This window comes from Sprattus sprattus, assembly GCF_963457725.1.
Source record: "Sprattus sprattus genome assembly, chromosome: 12".
NCBI lineage: Eukaryota > Metazoa > Chordata > Actinopteri > Clupeiformes > Clupeidae > Sprattus > Sprattus sprattus.
In genome coordinates this window covers 16,188,536-16,206,573 of record NC_137910.1, presented here as the reverse complement: position 1 = coordinate 16,206,573, position 18,038 = coordinate 16,188,536, and the positions used below count along the sequence as shown (strand labels likewise).

Here is an 18,038-nt window from a genome sequence, read left to right as displayed (position 1 = left end):
TCAATTTGATCCTGTAGCAGGACACTCTTACAAGAACTTGATTGTGTGTGTGTGTGTGTGTGTGTGTGTGTGTGTGTGTGTGTGTGTGTGTGTGGGTGTGGGTGTGGGTGTGGGTGAGTGTGTGTGTGCGCACGTATGTGTGTGTGTGTTTGTGTGTGCGTGCGCATGTTGTGTAGTCTGCCTCCTCAGTGAAATAAGCCACCAACTGCCATTGAATGAATCACAAACTCAGTGGAATGAAGACACATACACTAGTGGGGTTAGATCTGTTAGGGCTATCTATGTCCTACCACAACACTGGAAAGAGCCACTTAGCATTCCTGTTGCTAGCAAGCTAAGCTAAAGCTACAGCAGAATTGCTAAACTAATGGGGGGCAGCAAAGTCTGCTAGCTCCTCATTGGCTGCAGCCTGCTGAGTCATGGGAGGTACCACAACTCCCTCTGCTTCTGAGGAGTTCCAGCACTTAGATTTAGTTCCATGATCCTTCACATCTCCACCTCTCTGTGCCAAGTGTGACAGAGGTCAGACTCGACTGTTGCCGGCCATATCAGTGACTCCACCGACATAAGAGTGAGATTAAAGTGAGGCAAGACTGGACGCCTAGTATAAAGAAACTCTCAACACTGCATGAAATGTGGGATTTACGACAGTCTTCGACCCTGTGTATTGCCGTAGAAGCCCACATTGGTGTGAAAGCACCCCCCCCCCCCCTTCCCCTTGGCCTGGCCTAGGTTTTGTTATGTTAATTGAATTGACCTGGATTGAAAACAACTGACTCTGTATAATTACATGCCAGAAACGAACCTCAAGAACATTAAGGTGAAATAATAATATATAAGTAAGGAACATTACACATAGCCTAAGTTAAAACGTTTAAACACATACCACCATAAACATGTGAGATAATTCGACAAGAGATATTGAAAGACAGCTAACTCACTGCTTCGTCAAATAAGACAGATCAACTATATATATATCTAGAAACCACTTACAGATTCCGATTAGCTAAATTTGCGTCTGGATGGAAAGGTGTTATCTTTCCCCATCCCGCCCATGCTAAGCCATTTCTAGTATAATGTATCTCCCATGGAAAACAGAAGGCAGGCGATTTTTTTTTATCAGTTCTCACCACACAACGACGTCTCATCTTTGCTCCTTGAATGTCGTTATGTAATGGTATGGTGTTATTGAAACTTACTACGTGTAAAAAAGACTAGAAATTGAACGTTTATTATTCGAGTCTAAAGTTTCTAATGTTGCCTCGGGCGCCTTTAAGTTAACATAGGCTATTTAAAACTTCACATAAGTCCACTAAACAATTCCGAATTCCCACGCTCCAGTTACAGAAGAGAACCCTAACCCTAACCCTAGAGGAATGATAAACCAGTGACTTGGTCGCACCGACGAGCTAAATCCTTACCAGCAACGTGGCTAAGCGGTTAGACACAGCACCATTAGGTACACAGTACCATTAACCTGAAGAGCGCAGGTTCGAAGCTCGCAAAGCTTGCGTAAGATTTCAAAATCTACCTGAAAAGACACAGGTTAGATATTCACGAGTGGCAAACATGTCCCAAGCTGCGAAATGACTATCTCAATATCAGACAAAGCCCGACTCTGTATAATTACATGCCAAAAGTGAATCTCAAGAACATTACAGAGAGGAAGCTCCGGAATATGAGTGGAACAGCCTCGAAAGTACATTGCAACCCTCGAACTCTGAAAATGAAAGGCAAAGCAAGAATCGTGATAACCACGAAATCAAAACCCTAAAGACAGAACTCTGAAAACGGAAGGCAAATCAAGAAATGTGATAACCCCGGAGCAAAACCCTAAAGACAGAATATTAATTAAATTATTATCGTGTACATTTTAATTTCGTTTTTAAGGGGCAATAGCTGTAAATGGGAGGGGTTACGTTTTGTCAGTTGAAAGCTGACCAATAGACAGAATCTCATTCTGTCTCATCACAAGACGTTTTAATTAAATTCCTTGTCGTTTTCAACCAATGGCTGCAGCAGGGTGTGTGTGGCTAGACTGCTGACAGTCAATATGCTAATAAGAGCCTTTCACACCTCTGTCAGCGGGAGGTGAGAAGTAACACATCGCCTCCCTCTCCCCTCTTGGCCTGTATGCCGGAAATTCCGTTAATTTGCGGCAGACGGAAATTTCGGGGGAATGTCCGCTATCAACCAGGAATGCCTATCATTCGCGGCAGTATCACAGCGTTTACGGGCCCGATAATCTTGCTTTTCGTGCAGTGCAAGGCTTTGGGTTTTGCCCACTGTCTCTAATTAACTCACCTCAAAGATTTTGAAGACGCATGAGCTATTTTTTTTCAGGAACTAGGATTTCTTGTCCCAGGATATCCACTTATTTGGCACAGATAGATTGTTTAAATGATTACCAAGACTATTCATATCCAGACTATATTGCATACAATGTTAGGGCTTAGTTTGGGATTGTTAATGGGACCCGGGGTGGAGGCTGAAGATATGCACTGGATGGGTGGGGGTTTGGGCCCTTCGAACAGTGACAAATACAGAGGGTTGGATGCAGGAGGTCTACAAACACCTTCAGTGTGTGTTATAAACAGATGAGTCCATAATGCAACACACACAAAAAAATGGAAGACATATTGAGAATAACATTTACACACACAAGCACACACACACACACACACTCTGCCTCTTCTTTGGCACAAAAATCCTCATAATCTAGGATAGTAACTGATGAGGGCATAAATGCAGAGGATACGTTACATTGAAGAACCTCCATATATCATGTGTTCATACATCCAATCCTGATGATCTGGTACCGTTATGGCCCTGATCTGGTACCGTTATGGCCCTGATCTGGCACAGTAATGGCCCTGATTTGGAAGAGATCTTCCACACAAGATCCTACAGTGGTTCCCTGCACAGCAGATAGCGGTAGAGACACTAACTACAAGGCCCCCTGTTGGAAGCGACACTAACTACAAGGCCCCCTTCTGGAGGAGACTACAAGGCCCCCTGCTGGAGGAGACACTAACTACAAGGCCCCCTGCTGGAGGAGACACTAACTACAAGGCCCCCTGCTGGAGGAGACACTAACTACAAGGCCCCCTGCTGGAGGAGACACTCACTACAAGGCCCCCTGCTGGAGGAGACACTAACTACAAGGCTCCCTTCTGGAGGAGACACTAACTACAAGGCCCCCTGCTGTAGGAGACACTAACTACAAGGCCCCCTGTTGGAGGAGACACTAACTACAAGGCCCCCTGCTGGAGTAGACACTAACTACAAGGCCCCCTTCTGGAGGAGACACCAACTACAAGGCCCCCTGCTGGAGGAGACACTAACTACAAGGCCCCCTGTTGGAGTAGACACTAACTACTAGGCTCCCTTCTGGAGGAGACACTAACTACAAGGCCCCCTGCTGTAGGAGACACTGACTACAAGGCCCCCTGTTGGAGGAGACACTAACTACAAGGCCCCCTGCTGGAGGAGACACTAACTACAAGGCCCCCTGCTGGAAGCAACACTAACTACAAGGCCCCTTGCTCAAAGAGACACTAACTACAAGGCCCCCTGCTGGAGGAGACACTAACTACAAGGCCCCCTGCTCAAAGAGACACTAACTACAAGGCCCCCTGCTGGAGGAGACACATACTAACTTCCCTGTGGGATCTCCCAGTTCAGAGGATCACAAGAAGTTTAACAGATAACTGGTTTACGAGATGAGGCGTACAGACACAGACACAGAGGCAGAGTAAACCCTATCCCTTACTCAGTATTATGCACCTGCAACACATCGTCCAGTTACAAACTGCACTGCAAGGTTCAGAAAGCTCAAGTCCTATCCGGTTCTTCGAGCCAACCTAATCTTTTCACTAGAAAGCTTATACGACAGAAAATCCTAATTATAAGTGCTGAATCGAGAATATTTATTTGAGAATCACTTTGAGTCAGAACATCGGCTCATTTTTTATGCCATATCAGTCTCTACATTGGGCTCATCTGATGGATGTTCAACCAAAGGAAGACATGCCAGTCAAGATCCAAGGTGAACTGAAGACAAATGGTTGGTTTCAAGCCGGTGTCCACATGTCTCCACATGTCTCCACAAAATCAACCCAACTTGGGCTCCTCCGACTTCAGAACGTCTGGCAAGCAGATGAACAGACTGAGGGAAATGGGTGAAATCTGCTGGTTCACTGGGTGGATGAAGACATTCTGTCTGCTAGTGGACTCTTCATCTTTCCCTCAAACTAGGGAAGTGATTTTAGAGATCATCGTTCTTCTGGATTGTGTGGTGCAGACAGTGGAGCTCTCATGTGGTAGGAGTTTGTACTGCATGTACGGCCCCTCCTGTTGTTAGATTACACTGCAGATGCAGCATCACTCCAACTGATTAGTGTGTAAAATATAGTCCTGTGATTTGGTGCTGGAACTACAAGGGTTACAGCACCCCCATGTGGTGTGGAGTTCATGTAATTCATTACTACTGTAATCTGGAGCAGTGTCGTGCTGTCTCTGCTGGTATTTTAAGTTTAAGCTACAGATGTGATAGCACTGGATTTGTGATCTGGAAAACATGTTAAACCCGGCCTCCAGTGGTGTGGTGTGTGCACTGCCTTGTTGCATAGCGCCCTCCAGTGGGTTGGAGTGTGCAGTGCAGCGGCAGAGGTGCTCACCTTGCTGGACCACTTGCGGGCCTCGTCGTGCAGCTGGCGGGCGGCCACCATCATGGGCTCACTCACCACCTCCCCCACCTTTTGATCCGGGAACTCCTCATCCTTCTCCTCAGGAGGGGGGGGCCGGGGAGGGGGCACCTCACCCTCAGGCAGCGGGGGCTTAGGAGGGGCCTGCTCTTCGTTACACACCTGGTTGAGGGGGTGGGGGGGGTGGAGAGAGGAGGAAAAATAACATCAGAGGAAGAAGGAAAAGAAAGAGAGGAGGGAGAGAACATTAAAAAAGAAGAGAAAGAATGCAGGAGAAATGAGAGATGGAAGGGGAAAGGAAGAGAGGAAGAAGAGAAAGAGAGGGAGGAGTGAATGTAAACACTGCGTGTGTGTGTGTGTGTGTGTGTGTGTGTGTGTGTGTGTGTGTGTGTGTGTGTTTTTGTGTGTGTGTGTGTGTGTGTGTGTGTGTGTGTATCTGTAACTCACATGCAGCTGATCCAGGTCTGGTGGTGGTGGGGGGAAGTCTAGTTCCTGGGGGTTGAAGGCCTCTCTCACTTTGCCCACGGCCGCCAGGATCCTGTAGCCAGAGTCCAGGAAGTTCTTCTGCAGGCCTGCACAGAGAGAGTGAGTCAGATACACATATATTCATTCATACACACACAGAGACACACACACACACACACACACACACACACATTCCCACTCTCTGGGCTCACCTCACAAGCTCTTCACCTTTCCACAACATTAGAACTACCTGGACTAACTCTCTCACCTCGGCTCACTCTCTCACCCTGGACTCATTGACCTGTGCTATCTGCCTCACCTCTCCTATCCGTCTCACCTGTCCTGTGTCTCGGCTGGTGAGCACTCTCCCCTGTGCTGTCTGCCTCACCTGTGCGGTCTATCTTACCTGCTGTCCAGTCACCTTTGCTGTCTGTCTGTCTCACCTGTGCTGTCTGGTCACCTGTGCTGTCTGTCTGTCTCACTTGTGCTGTCTGTCTTACCTGTGCTGTCTGCATCACCTGTGCTGTCTGTCTGTCTCACCTGTGCTGTCTGTCTATCTTACCTGTGCTGTCTGCATCACCTGTGCTGTCTATCTTACCTGTGCTGTCTATCTTACCTGTGCTGTCTGTCTCACCAGTGCTGTCTATCTTACCTGGGTCCTGGATGTCTCACCTGTGCTGTCTGGTCACCTGTGCTGTCTGTCTCCCCTGTGCTGTTTATCTTACCTGGGTCCTGAATGTCTCACCTGTGCCGTCTGTCTCATCTGTGCTGACGGGTCACCTGTGCTGTCTATCTTAGCTGGGTCCTGGATGTCTCACCTGTGCTGTCTGGTCACCTGTGCTGTCTGTCTCCCCTGTGCTGTTTATCTTACCTGTGCTGTCTATCTTACCTGTGCTGTCTATCTTACCTGTGCTGCCTATCTTACCTGGTTCCTGGATGTTGCCTGCCACAGCCTTGGCATCCATCACCATGGGTGAGATGGTCCTGCTGAGATCATCGGACGCTGCCTTCACCATCTCCCGAAACTTTGGGTCCTCGGAGTTCTCCACCTCACGCTTCGCCACCAGCAGGATCCGATTGGCCCTCCGCGCAATGCTCGTCGCCCCGGCAACCAGCATCTGAGGCTGGACGTTCGCCATGGCAACACGGCATTTATCGATGTCCTTCTTAATGGCCTCCTCAGACGCATCCAACAGCGACTTAGTGTCGATGGCCTCATCTACCAGAGCTACACACACACACAAAACCCACACACACAGAATGTGTTGCACGGCAACAGTTAGTTGGTGTTCATTTATGTGTATTCAGTCTTCACATCATTCAAAATAAAAAGCTACTTCTCTGTCCATACACACACAGACACACACACGCTCACACACATCAAAACTTCCCTCCAAACACACACAGTTACTGTACCTGTGAGTTTCTCAATGTTATCAATCCACTGGTTCTTCATGGTTTCAAAGTGCTCGTACGCAGGTTGGTTTCCTGGGTTCTTCAGAAGGATACGAGCAGCAGAGACCACCTGATGAACACACACACACACACACAAACACACGCACACACACATACGGTTATTCACACATTAATGTTGTGTCATCCTGAGTGATGTGTGTCTGTGTGTAGAGAGAGAGAGAGAGTGTGTGTGTGTGAATGTTTGTGTAGAGAGAGAGAGAGTGAGTGTGTGTTTGCATGTTTGTGTAGAGAGAGAGAGTGTGTGTGTGTGTACCTGAGGTGTCAGTTCCCTGGCTGACTTCACTGCAGCCTGGATGCCCTCTGCTGTCGTCCTATTGGCTGTCCCCACGGCAGCGGCCTTCTCTGCGGTGGCACCCAGACGGTTAGCATGATTCTCAAAGTTACAGGCCCGCTCTTCAAACACCTGCACAAGACATACGATTATTACTACACACATACACTCGTGTGGGTGTGTGTGTGTGTGTGTCTTTTGTGTGTGTGTGTGGGTCTCATGTGTGTGTGTGTGTCTATAAACGCACCTCCTCTCTGTTAGGTGCCTCTGGTGCCGTGGTGGCAGTAGTTTGATGGGATCGTGTGTGTGTGTGTGTGTGTGTGTGTGTGTGTGTGTGTGTCTCATGTGTGTAAGTGCCTGTTTCATGTGTGTGTGTGTGTGTGTGTGTGTGTGTGAGAGAGTGTTTGTGTGTTTATAAACGCACCTCCCCTCTGTTGGGTGCCTCTGGGGGTGCGGTGGCAGCTACAGCCAGTAGTTTGATGGGAGTGGTCGTGTCGCTGAAGACATCAGACACTTCCTGCGTCATGGCTTCCTGCATCTTAGCCTTCATGTCCTGGCAGCACAACACAGCACAGTAAATCACAATTACACATCATTGTATTCAATAGACATTGAGTGTGGGTGGCCATTGTGTGTGTGTGTGTGTGTGTGTGTGTGTGTGTGTGTGTGTGTGTGTGTGTGTGTGTGTGGCCATGTCTATTCAACAAATGCTGTATCTGTTCCCATGTCAGAGGCCCCTTTAACATCTTTATGAAACTCATATCCTACCAGCATGGTGATTATAACTCTTAGTGGGGCTTCTTCTGAGTGTGTGTTTGTGTGTGTGTGTGTGTGTGGCTTCTTATGAGTGTGTGTGTGTGTGTTGTGTGGCTTCTTATGAGTGTGTGTGTTGTGTGGCTTCCTTTGAGTGGTTGAGTTCCCATCTGCCCAAAAGTACTGTGATGTTTGAGGCCTTCTGTTAAACAGGATGCAGTATCCATTAATGCCACTTGATGGAGCTCTTTAACAGCTTACTGTAACAGCAGCATTGTGCATGTACACACACACACTCACATAAACACACACACACACCGATATGGATACACACATTTACTGAAGTAAATACTCACACTCACACTAAATAAACACACACTGAGGCATTTAGTCTCAGACCACCCCAGGCCTCAGCTCAGGGCTCACCTGACTTAAGATGCACACAATCTCTCCTAGACCTGGGCACAGATGCCAATCTCTCCTAGACCTGGGTACAGATGCCAGTCTCTCCTAGACCTCGGCACAGATGCCAACCTCTCTTAGACCTGGGCACAGATGCCAATCACTCTTGTTTAAAATGTGTGTTCGTTTGTGTGTCACCTTACCTTGAGTGACTCCAGTAGTTGTGCGGCCACAGCGCGTGCCTGTGGCGTCTCCCCCTCCCCACGGGCGGCCATGTCTGCCAGCAGCATCATCAGCTGCTCCGCGCGGTCACAGCGGGCCAGCAGGTCCTGCCGGTACGGAGCCGGCAGGGAGCTCGCCAGACGACGCCCCTCCGCTATCAGACCCCGGATCGCTGCCTGACCTGGGGGCAGGGGAGAGGGAGGGGTGGAAGAGGGAAAGATGGAGAGATTGAGAATGAGAAGGAGGTGAGACAGAGGGAATTAGACAAATAATCAGTGTGAGTGTAAGTGTAAGTGTGTGGTGTAAGTGTGTTTGTGGTGTTAGTAAGGTATTTTGTATGTGTTTTGAGGCTAGAGGCATTCAGCTGTTATGGAAGAGTCTTGGGTTAGTTTCCTGCTTCATCCCCTCCACTGTGGAAGAGTGACAGTGTGCATGTGAGAGAGAGAGTGTGTTTGTGTAGAGAGAGTGTATGTGTGATCATGTCTGTGTTTGTGTGTGTGTGTGTAGAGAGAAAGAGAGTGTGTGTGTGTGTCCGATGTGTTTGTTAAGAGAAAGAGAGAGAGGGAGTGTGTTTGTGTGTCTAGAAATAGTGTATATGTGATCATGTCTGTGTGTGTGTGTGTGTGTGTGTGTGCATGTGTGTGTGTGTGTGTGTTCCATACCCACTCCGTTGTCATCCACGTTGGGGTTGTTGATCCAGCGTAGGGCCTGCTCCATCTTGCCATCCAGCGTGACGGCGGCTTTGGCGGGTCTCATGTTGGCCACGGCGCGGTTCACCTTCACCTGCAGCGTCTGCAGCGCCTCGCCTATCTGCTTCGCCAACGCCCGCGCCTCTGGGGTGTTCCCCTTACCCCTAGGGGGAGACAGAGGAAGGGGGAGAGAGGGAGATGGATAGAGAGAGAGATGGACGAGAGAGGAGGAGAAAGAGAGATAAGAGGTGAAATAGAGAATTGGAGAGAAAGTGATGTTTGAAGGGAACGAGAAAACAAGGACCGAGTGGGAAAAGAGGCATTAGAAGAGAAAGTGAAAGAACAAGAGAGGAGAGAAAAGACACACACTATAATCCACGAGAGTGTGACAAAACCAGCACACACACCTCCCAGCACCTGGATGAGCCTGACTGAGAGGCCACTTCCACAATCAGCCCAGCAGAGAGAGGTTAGTTTCACTGAGTCAGACCCCAGACCCCCCGAGTTTAGTTGTACTAAGTCGGTCTCTCCACAGAACCCAAATGCACCACCGGGGGAAATAAGAGACAAGAGATTTCTGAGAGCAGGTCTATACATCCAGAGGAGTTAACTTTGCTACAGTTCCCAGATCCACCACTTGAGGGCATTGCAGAGCAGCAGAGTTTATCTGTACTTAGTCTCTCCACCTGCTGTGGCCTGTAGGCCGGGCGCCCCACTTTAAACACCTGAGGCACCGTACCCACTCTGGGAGGGCCAGCCACCTGCCTGACACACGCCCCTGCACCAGCAGCCTGCAGAGAAAGAAACTAGCAGTTAGCATTGCTACAGCTGCCAACCATGGGATCCAGTAGCTCTGGTGTCACAGTCTGCAGAGGGAAACTAGCAGTTAGCAACGGCGCGTTAGCAATGCTACTGCTGCTAACCGTAGGACCAAGTAGCTCTGTTGCCACAGTCTGCAGAGAGAAACTGGCAATTGGCAATGCTCCTACTGCTAACCATGGGACCCAGTAGTTCTGGTGACACGGTCTACACAGTGAAACTAGCAGTTAGTGCCACTAACTCTGTAGTGAATGGCACCAGCACATTACCCTAAATTATAAAGTAGTATATATTCAGTTTACATCACCACATTTATTGTCAATACTTAGGAATAAGCTATCCCAATTCATAATTTGGGAGAATACAAACAGTAACTACAGCAGTACAGTAAAGAGTACTTAAGACCATACACATCTGGGTATACCAACCATGCATAAGGCTTAAAACCATACACATCTGGGTATACCAACCATGCATAAGGCTTAAAACCATACACATCTGGGTATACCAACCATGCATAAGGCTTAAAACCATACACAGCTGGGTATACCAACCATGCATAAGGCTTAAAACCATACACAGCTGGGTATACCAACCCTGCATAAGGCTTAAGACCATACACAGCTGAGTTTACCAACCCTGCATAAGGCTTAAGACCATACACAGCTGAGTTTACCTACCATGCATAAGGCTTAAGACCAGCTAGGTATACCAACCATGCATAAGGCTTAAGACCATACAAAGCTAGGTATACGAACCATGCATAAGGCTTAAGACCAGCTGGGTATACCATTTACATTACATTACATTACATTTACATTTAGTTACATTACTATACGACTTCTCTACCTCCTGTACCACTGTCTCCCGATACCAACCATGTATAAGGCTTGACTTGACTGTCTTCCATAGATGGATAGACAGAGTAATAATGTAATTCTCCACATATGTCACATGGACACACCCAAACCCATCAGCCCATCAGGGTCCTGTCTGTCCAGAGCGGCAGGGTGGCTCCTGATAACGCCTGATAATAACTCAGGGGTGGAGTCACACAGCTGGTTCCCCCAGTTTACCGGCTGCCTTATCTACACAGAGTGACATCTGATGACAGAAGGCAGCCAGCAGAAGCAGGGGCCGGACAGGACCAGATCCGGTAAGTACCGCGCCGTCTCCGGTATCAGATAGCCATCTTAGCCTGACGCACATACTGGCCTTAGGCATCTTAAATGCCATCAGTAGCATTTCTCTGTGACCTCCACATCACATGCACTGATCTACAAACAACCTGCATGGCCTGTCACCCTGCTGAGGGTTATCCCATTGTATCAAGCTCACGTGTTGTTGAAGATATAAACACTCACACACTGCATTTATGTGTGGGCCGAAGGTGAAGTACTGACGAGTTGTTTGAGTTGCTCCATGAGATTGACAGTAAATCTGGTGATCTTGTGTGTGTGTGTGTGATATGACCTCAGGCACTAATCTTGACCCTGTTTGATGAGTCTTCAGTTTGTTATCCTTCATATCCAGCCAATCACAGAGCGGAAGCAATCTATTAGCAATATATGTCTCTCTTTCTCATACACACGCAGATGAGTGTGTGCTTTATATCCAGAAAGCACAAGCTCTATTCCTAAACTCTCTCCTCGGCAGATGCAATTCCACACACACACACACACACACACACACACACACACACACACACACACACACACACACAAACACACACACACACACACACACACACACACACACACGCACGTGCATGTTTGCATATGAGTGTGTGTGTGTCCGAGCAGACATACTGTTTGCGCAGCTCCACCAGTTTGGCGGTGAGTCCGGCGATCTCGCCGATGGAGCGCAGGATGTCGTCACGCTCCCGCGGGTCCTCACACATGTCCGCCACCCGCTTAGCCTCGGCCAGCAGCGCCCGGATGTTCTCCTCCCCCTCCGGGCCGCCGTTAGGGTCCGCCAGCCAGCTCTGCTCACAAGACACACACCACACGCAGGAAGTGAGCTTTATATCACAGGAAGCACAACTCACACAATAGGTGAAGTGAAGTTTACTTGTCCCCAGCCGGTGTTCTCATGGTGCAGTAAGAAGCCACGCCTCTATATTTCTCTACAGTCTGCTTGTGATGTCATTAAAGTCTTCAATGTTTGCTTAATGCCACAGAATAGGAACATCCAGGGGTTCTTTTTTATCATGAGAACGACCTTAATGACAACCTTAAAATGCTGACCGGTCTAAAGACCCCAACCAAACTTTAAGACACATATAAACCTTGAGACATTGACAAACTTTTGCAGCTTTGTACAGGACGGCAAAGGTCAGTGTAGTCTAAGAAAGAGGAAAAGAAAGAGGGATAAAAAGAGGGAGAGACAGGAGAGGGAGATGAATAGGGATATGGAGAGGGAGAGGCAGAGGGAGAGTGAGAGACAGAGGAAGAGGAAGAGGAAGAGGAAGAGGGAAAGGGAGAGACAGAAGGAGAGATCTCACCAGCGCGGCGTCCATCCTCTTGGCGATGGCCTGCTTGGCGTTTATGACGGCCTCCAGCTTGCGTGCTGCGTTATCCACTTTCGCCACCAGCATGTCCAGACCCTGCCCCACCTGCCCTGCTTTCTGCATGCCCACCGGGGTGGGGCCCTGCCCTCTACACACACACCCACACAACACAGACACACACACACAGACACACACACACACACACACACACACACACACACACACACACACACACACACACACACACACACACACATACATACATACACTGGATGAACAAACTCATACAAGTTTGTGTGTGCATATAATGTATATGAGGCTCAGGGCTATGCACATAAGCTATGTGTGTGTGTGTGTGTGTGTGTGTGTGCGTGTGTGTGTGTGTGTCTGTGTGTCTGTGTGTGTGTGTATGCGTGTTAAACGTACCTGGCCCTGAGGTCAGACACCTGGTCGGTCATCTGGCCGAGGGCTTTCCCCGCGCCCAGAATCTCCCTCCTCTCCTTCCCAGCACACAGCTCCCCCACCTTCCCTGCTTCATCCAGGATCACTCGCACCGCCTGCTCACCAGCCTCCCCTACAGGAGCGGAGGACACATGCAGGGGAGGTGCACAGTCGAGAAGAAGACAGAGGAGAGGAGAGAAAAAACAGAAGACAGGAACAGAGGACATGAGTGGAGAGGAGAAAGGAGAGGAGAAGAAGAGAATGAAAGATGAGAAAAAGAGTGGAGAGGAGAGGAGAGGAGAGGAGAGGAGAGGAGAGGAGAGGAAAGGAGGTGAGAGAGGAGAGGACAAGAAGGAGGAGAGGAGGAGGAGAATGGGAGGAGGAGGGGAGATAGTCAGAAAGGAAATGGTGAATATCGGTAAGGCCATCATACAGCATGTTCTGGTTCCTGTCTGTCTGGTAAAATGAGTCTGCTATGTGTGTCTGTGTCTCCTCCTACAATACTGGACATAAATATACAAGACAGATTATTCTAATCTACACAAACACACACACACACACACACACACTGCTCAGAGCACAGAGCATGGTGATTTAGAATAATTTGGTTAATTTAGTCTACAACAAATAACTATATCTCCAATTTAGTCCAGGCCTCATTAAACCTAATTACCCCCCCCCCCAACACTCACACACACACAAACAAACACACACACAAACACAGGCACACACACACCTCAATCTGCTGTACCCGCCCCCCCCCCCCCCCCCCCCCCCCCCCCTCATGAGGTCAGGGCGTCTTACCTGGCATGCCGTTGGGGTCTTTGAGCCAGGCTTTAGCCACGGCCATCTTAGAGTCAATCAGAGCCAGAGACCGCTTCATCGCCTCCATATCCTGCAGGAGAGAGGGGGGGAGAGAGAATTAGACAGAGAGAAAGAGAGGGGGAGAGAGAATTAGACAGAGAGAAAGAGAGGGGGAGAGAAAGAATTAGACAGAGAGAAAGAGAGGGGGAGAGAAAGAATTAGACAGAGAGATAGAGAGGGGGAGAGAGAGAATTAGATAGAGAGATAGAGAGGGGGAGAGAGAGAATTAGATAGAGAGATAGAGAGGGGGGGAGAGAGAATTAGATAGAGAGATAGAGAGGGGGAGAGAGATAATTAGATAGAGAGATAGAGAGGGGGAGAGAGATAATTAGACAGAGAGATAGAAAGGGAGAGAGAGAATTAGACAGCAAGTGAGAGAACACGTAGAATGAGAGAGAGGAGAAAGAAAAGAGATTGACAAGGAGAGAGAGTAGAAAACCAACGGGAAAGTAGAAGAGGGGGTTGAGGGAGGAGAGGGAGAAGAGGGAGGAGAGGGGGACAAGGAGAAGAGGGAGAAGAGAGAGGAGAGGGAGGATAGGGGGGAGAGGAGAAGAGGGAGGAGAAGGGGAAGAGGAGGAGAAGGGGAAGAGGACTCTATTCTGTCTATTCTTTCTCCACTAACCTACCCTCTCTAGATGGAACTGAACTGAAGGTGAGGTCTGTTCTAACATGAGTGTAATTGTTAGGGTACTACATATGTGTTTGGGTACATATCCATGTTCATATGTGTGTGTGTGTGTCTGTGTCTGTGTTTGTGTGTGTGTGTGTGTGTGTCTGTGTGTGTGTATGTGTGTGTGTGTGGGGGGGGGTATCTCTGTGTGTGTGTGTGTGTGTGTGTGTGTGTGTGTGTGTGTGTGTGTGTGTGTGTGTATGTGTGTGAACATGTGTGTGTGTTTGTAAATGTGTGTGTGTGTGTGTGTGTGTGTGTGTGTGTGAATGTGTGTGTGTGTGTGTGCATGTGTGTGTGTGTGTGTGTGTGTGTGCATGAGTTTTGCCCCTGTTGAAGGGCATTGTTGGGTTGTGTGAGAGATGAGAACAGCAGCAGAGCACATAATCACCCCTTCAAGCTCTACTGCACTCCTACTCTGAGAGAGAGAGAGAGAGAGAGAGAGAGAGAAAGAGAGAGGGACGGACGGAGAGAGAGAGAGGAGAGAGAGAGAGAGTTGGAGAGAGACTTGAGAGAGAGGGAGAGAGAGAGAGAGAGGGACTTACGGAGAGAGACAGAAAAGAGAGAGGGACTGAAGGAGCGAGACAGGAGAGAGAGATATATATAGAGAGAAATAGAGTGGGGAGAAAGGGAGCGAGAGAGATTGAAAGAGTGAGCGATAGAGTTGGAGAGAGAGAGGGAACGAGGGAGAGAGACAGGACAGAGAGAGATGGAGAGAGAAAGATAGAGTGAGAGAGAGATAGTGTGAGAGAGAGAAGGAGAAAGGAGGAGGTTATGAAAGAGAGAAAAGTAAAAAGAGGATAAATGAGAGAGAAGGACAAGGATAGAAAGAAAGAAGAGGAGAGAATGGACTGACTGACAGAGAGATGAGGGACATTAGGAATAAATAATATAATACAAACACATAAACATATCAATTAGACAAAGGAAAATTAGAAACATATAAACATATCAATAAGACAAAGGGAAATTAGAAACATATAAACATATCAATAAGACAAAGGGAAATTAGAAACATATAAACATATCAATTAGACAAAGGGAAATTAGAAAACATATAAACATATCAATTAGACAAAGGGAAATGACAAACATATAAACACATCAATTCGACAAGTCAGACAAAAAACCCTAACCCTAAAATTGGGAACTGCTTTCTGACGACATCTTGATAACGAGCACAGGCAATTACAGCTGCCGACAGAAGCATCATCAGAGCCAATTACAGCTGCCGACTGAAGCATCATCACAGCCAATTACAGCTGCCGACTGAAGCATCATCACAGCCAATTACAGCTGACGACTGAAGCATCATCACAGCCAATTACAGCTGCCGACTGAAGCATCATCACAGCCAATTACAGCTGCCGACTGAAGCATCATCACTGGCAGCCAGGCAGACTTCATTTTATTTCCTTGTTCATTTCAAATGGCCACACCACAAGACGACAAGAGACACTCCTCCATTGCACTCACACACTCCTCCCTTTCGCACTGCTCTAAGTTTCTTAACCACACACCAAACACACACCAAGGACACACACAACTTCTAGGGTGTAATAAGCAACAGGGTTGTGCGTTACAAGCCTTACGAATGATGTATAATGCATTATTAACATTTCATAATGCATTAATACAATGGACCATTGGGAGTCACCACACTGATACCTACTTGACCACCAGGGATCACCCAACATTCAGTGTGTGTTTGTTTTTTGTGTGTGTGTGTGTGTGTAGGTGTGTGTGTGTGCGTGTGTGTGTGTGTGTGTGTGTGTGTGTGTGTGTGTGTGTGTGTGTGTGTGTGTGTGTGTGTGTGTGTGTGTGTGTGTGTGTGTGTGTGTGTGTGTGTGTGTGTATGTCTATGCATCTGTATGTGAGGAACAGCATTCACACTAATACTACCACACAACAATGCCATTCCAACTAGCCACAGCCACTACCAACTCACTTCTCACCTTCTCCCCACATACACACACACACACACACACACACATAAGGATAGACACACACACACACACACAGACACACACACACACACACACACACACACACACACACACACAGCATCCTGCAGAAAGTAATTTCCTGTTTGTGGTTTGATGGCCAATCATCTGTCTCAATAGAGCACATCAGCCAATCACTTGTCAGGAGGAGAACAGACTGTTTCCTTTCCCTGATGGTTTTTCTGTCTTCATCAACAAACAGAGAGGTCACACACACACACACACACACACACACACACACACACACACACACACACACACACACACACACACACACACACACACACACACACACACGCAGCCATTAATGGCTTTTAGTGGGGAGACCAGTCACACAAGATCATACATGCTAGAATGCACATGTGTACAAAAACACACAAACACAGTCACACTCCAGTTTTGCATGCAAGCACACAAAGACACACACACACACACACACACTCACACACACATTCATGCAAAATGGCTAATACAAAATAACGTATCCAAAATGTGTGTATGTGTCTGTTTGAATGACTGGTTGTGTTTGCATTATCCTCTTCCTCATCATCAGATGGAGGGATGATTTGTGTGTATGTGTGTGCGTGTGTGTGTGTGTGTGGAAGGTGAGTAGGCGTTAGAGCTTGTGATCAATGTTTAATGAAACGATAGATGGCTGGCTCTGAAGAGACACCACTTCCGAGTGTCCACACCCATCTCTTTCTCTACACACACACACACACACACACACACACACACACACACAGACACACACACATGCACGCACACACACATATACACACACATATACACACACACACACATGCACACACACACACACACACACACTCCTAATGAGTCTCCTGTAGAATATATTCCATAAAATTCATCAGCTCTCCTGATCTTACTCATGAGCAGTTGGTGTGTGTGTTTGGCCTCAGGGCAAGTAAAACAGGGTGGCCCAGAGGAGCCCATTTACTGCAGCCTGAAGCAGACAGACAGAGCTTTACAGACAGAGCTGATTGATCAGCCTGATGCCACTACTGACACAGCTGATTGGTCAGGCTGAAGCCACTACTGACAGCTGATTGGTCAGGCTGAAGCCACTACTGACAGCTGATTGGTTAGGCTGAAGCCACTACTGACACAGCTGATTGATCAGCCTGAAGCCACTATTGACACAGCTGATTGGTCAGTCTGAAGCCACTACTGACACAGCTGATTGGTCAGTCTGGTGCCACTACTGACAGCTGATTGGTCAGGCTGAAGCCACTACTGACAGCTGATTGGTCAAACTGAAGCCACTACTGACAGCTGATTGGTCAGGCTGAAGCCACTACTGACACGGCTAATTGGTCAACCTGAAGCCACTACTGACAGCTGATTGGTCAGTCTGAAGACACTACTGACAATTGATTGGTCAGGCTGAAGCCACTACTGACACAGTTGATTCGTCAGCGTCACACACAAGACAAGACATAGACCATTCCTTTGCATGCCCTTTCTTTGTGTCACAGCCTGACCTTACTCATTCATCCAGAGTTCTTTATGGGACATGCTTTACCAAAGACAAACAGGTTACAGAATACCAAAACGCACTTACAGTATACACATTAAACTCACACGCGCACACACACACACACACACACACACACACACACACACACACACACACACACACACACACACACACACACACACACACACACACACACACACACACACACAGATCCCCAGAAAGGTCAGACCACATCCTCATGCTGAAGCATATC

General features: G+C 48.0%; 1 protein-coding gene across 2 annotated transcripts in view; it reads right to left on the bottom strand.

Moving 5' to 3' along the window:
* LOC308373462 (vinculin-like) overlaps positions 1–18,038 on the bottom strand; it is a 58,142-nt gene that overhangs the window by 5,753 nt on the left and 34,351 nt on the right. For both annotated transcript variants that reach the window (XM_080848986.1, XM_080848985.1), the window contains exons 7-18: positions 13,558–13,648; positions 12,739–12,886; positions 12,307–12,460; positions 11,612–11,787; positions 8,958–9,148; positions 8,277–8,476; positions 7,343–7,471; positions 6,901–7,050; positions 6,588–6,696; positions 6,097–6,399; positions 5,154–5,278; positions 4,680–4,868 (exon numbers count right to left, since the gene is read on the bottom strand). In XM_080848986.1, coding sequence (XP_080705112.1) covers positions 4,680–4,868; positions 5,154–5,278; positions 6,097–6,399; positions 6,588–6,696; positions 6,901–7,050; positions 7,343–7,471; positions 8,277–8,476; positions 8,958–9,148; positions 11,612–11,787; positions 12,307–12,460; positions 12,739–12,886; positions 13,558–13,648 — 1,965 coding nt within the window. The remainder of the gene's footprint in view (positions 1–4,679; positions 4,869–5,153; positions 5,279–6,096; positions 6,400–6,587; positions 6,697–6,900; positions 7,051–7,342; positions 7,472–8,276; positions 8,477–8,957; positions 9,149–11,611; positions 11,788–12,306; positions 12,461–12,738; positions 12,887–13,557; positions 13,649–18,038) is intronic.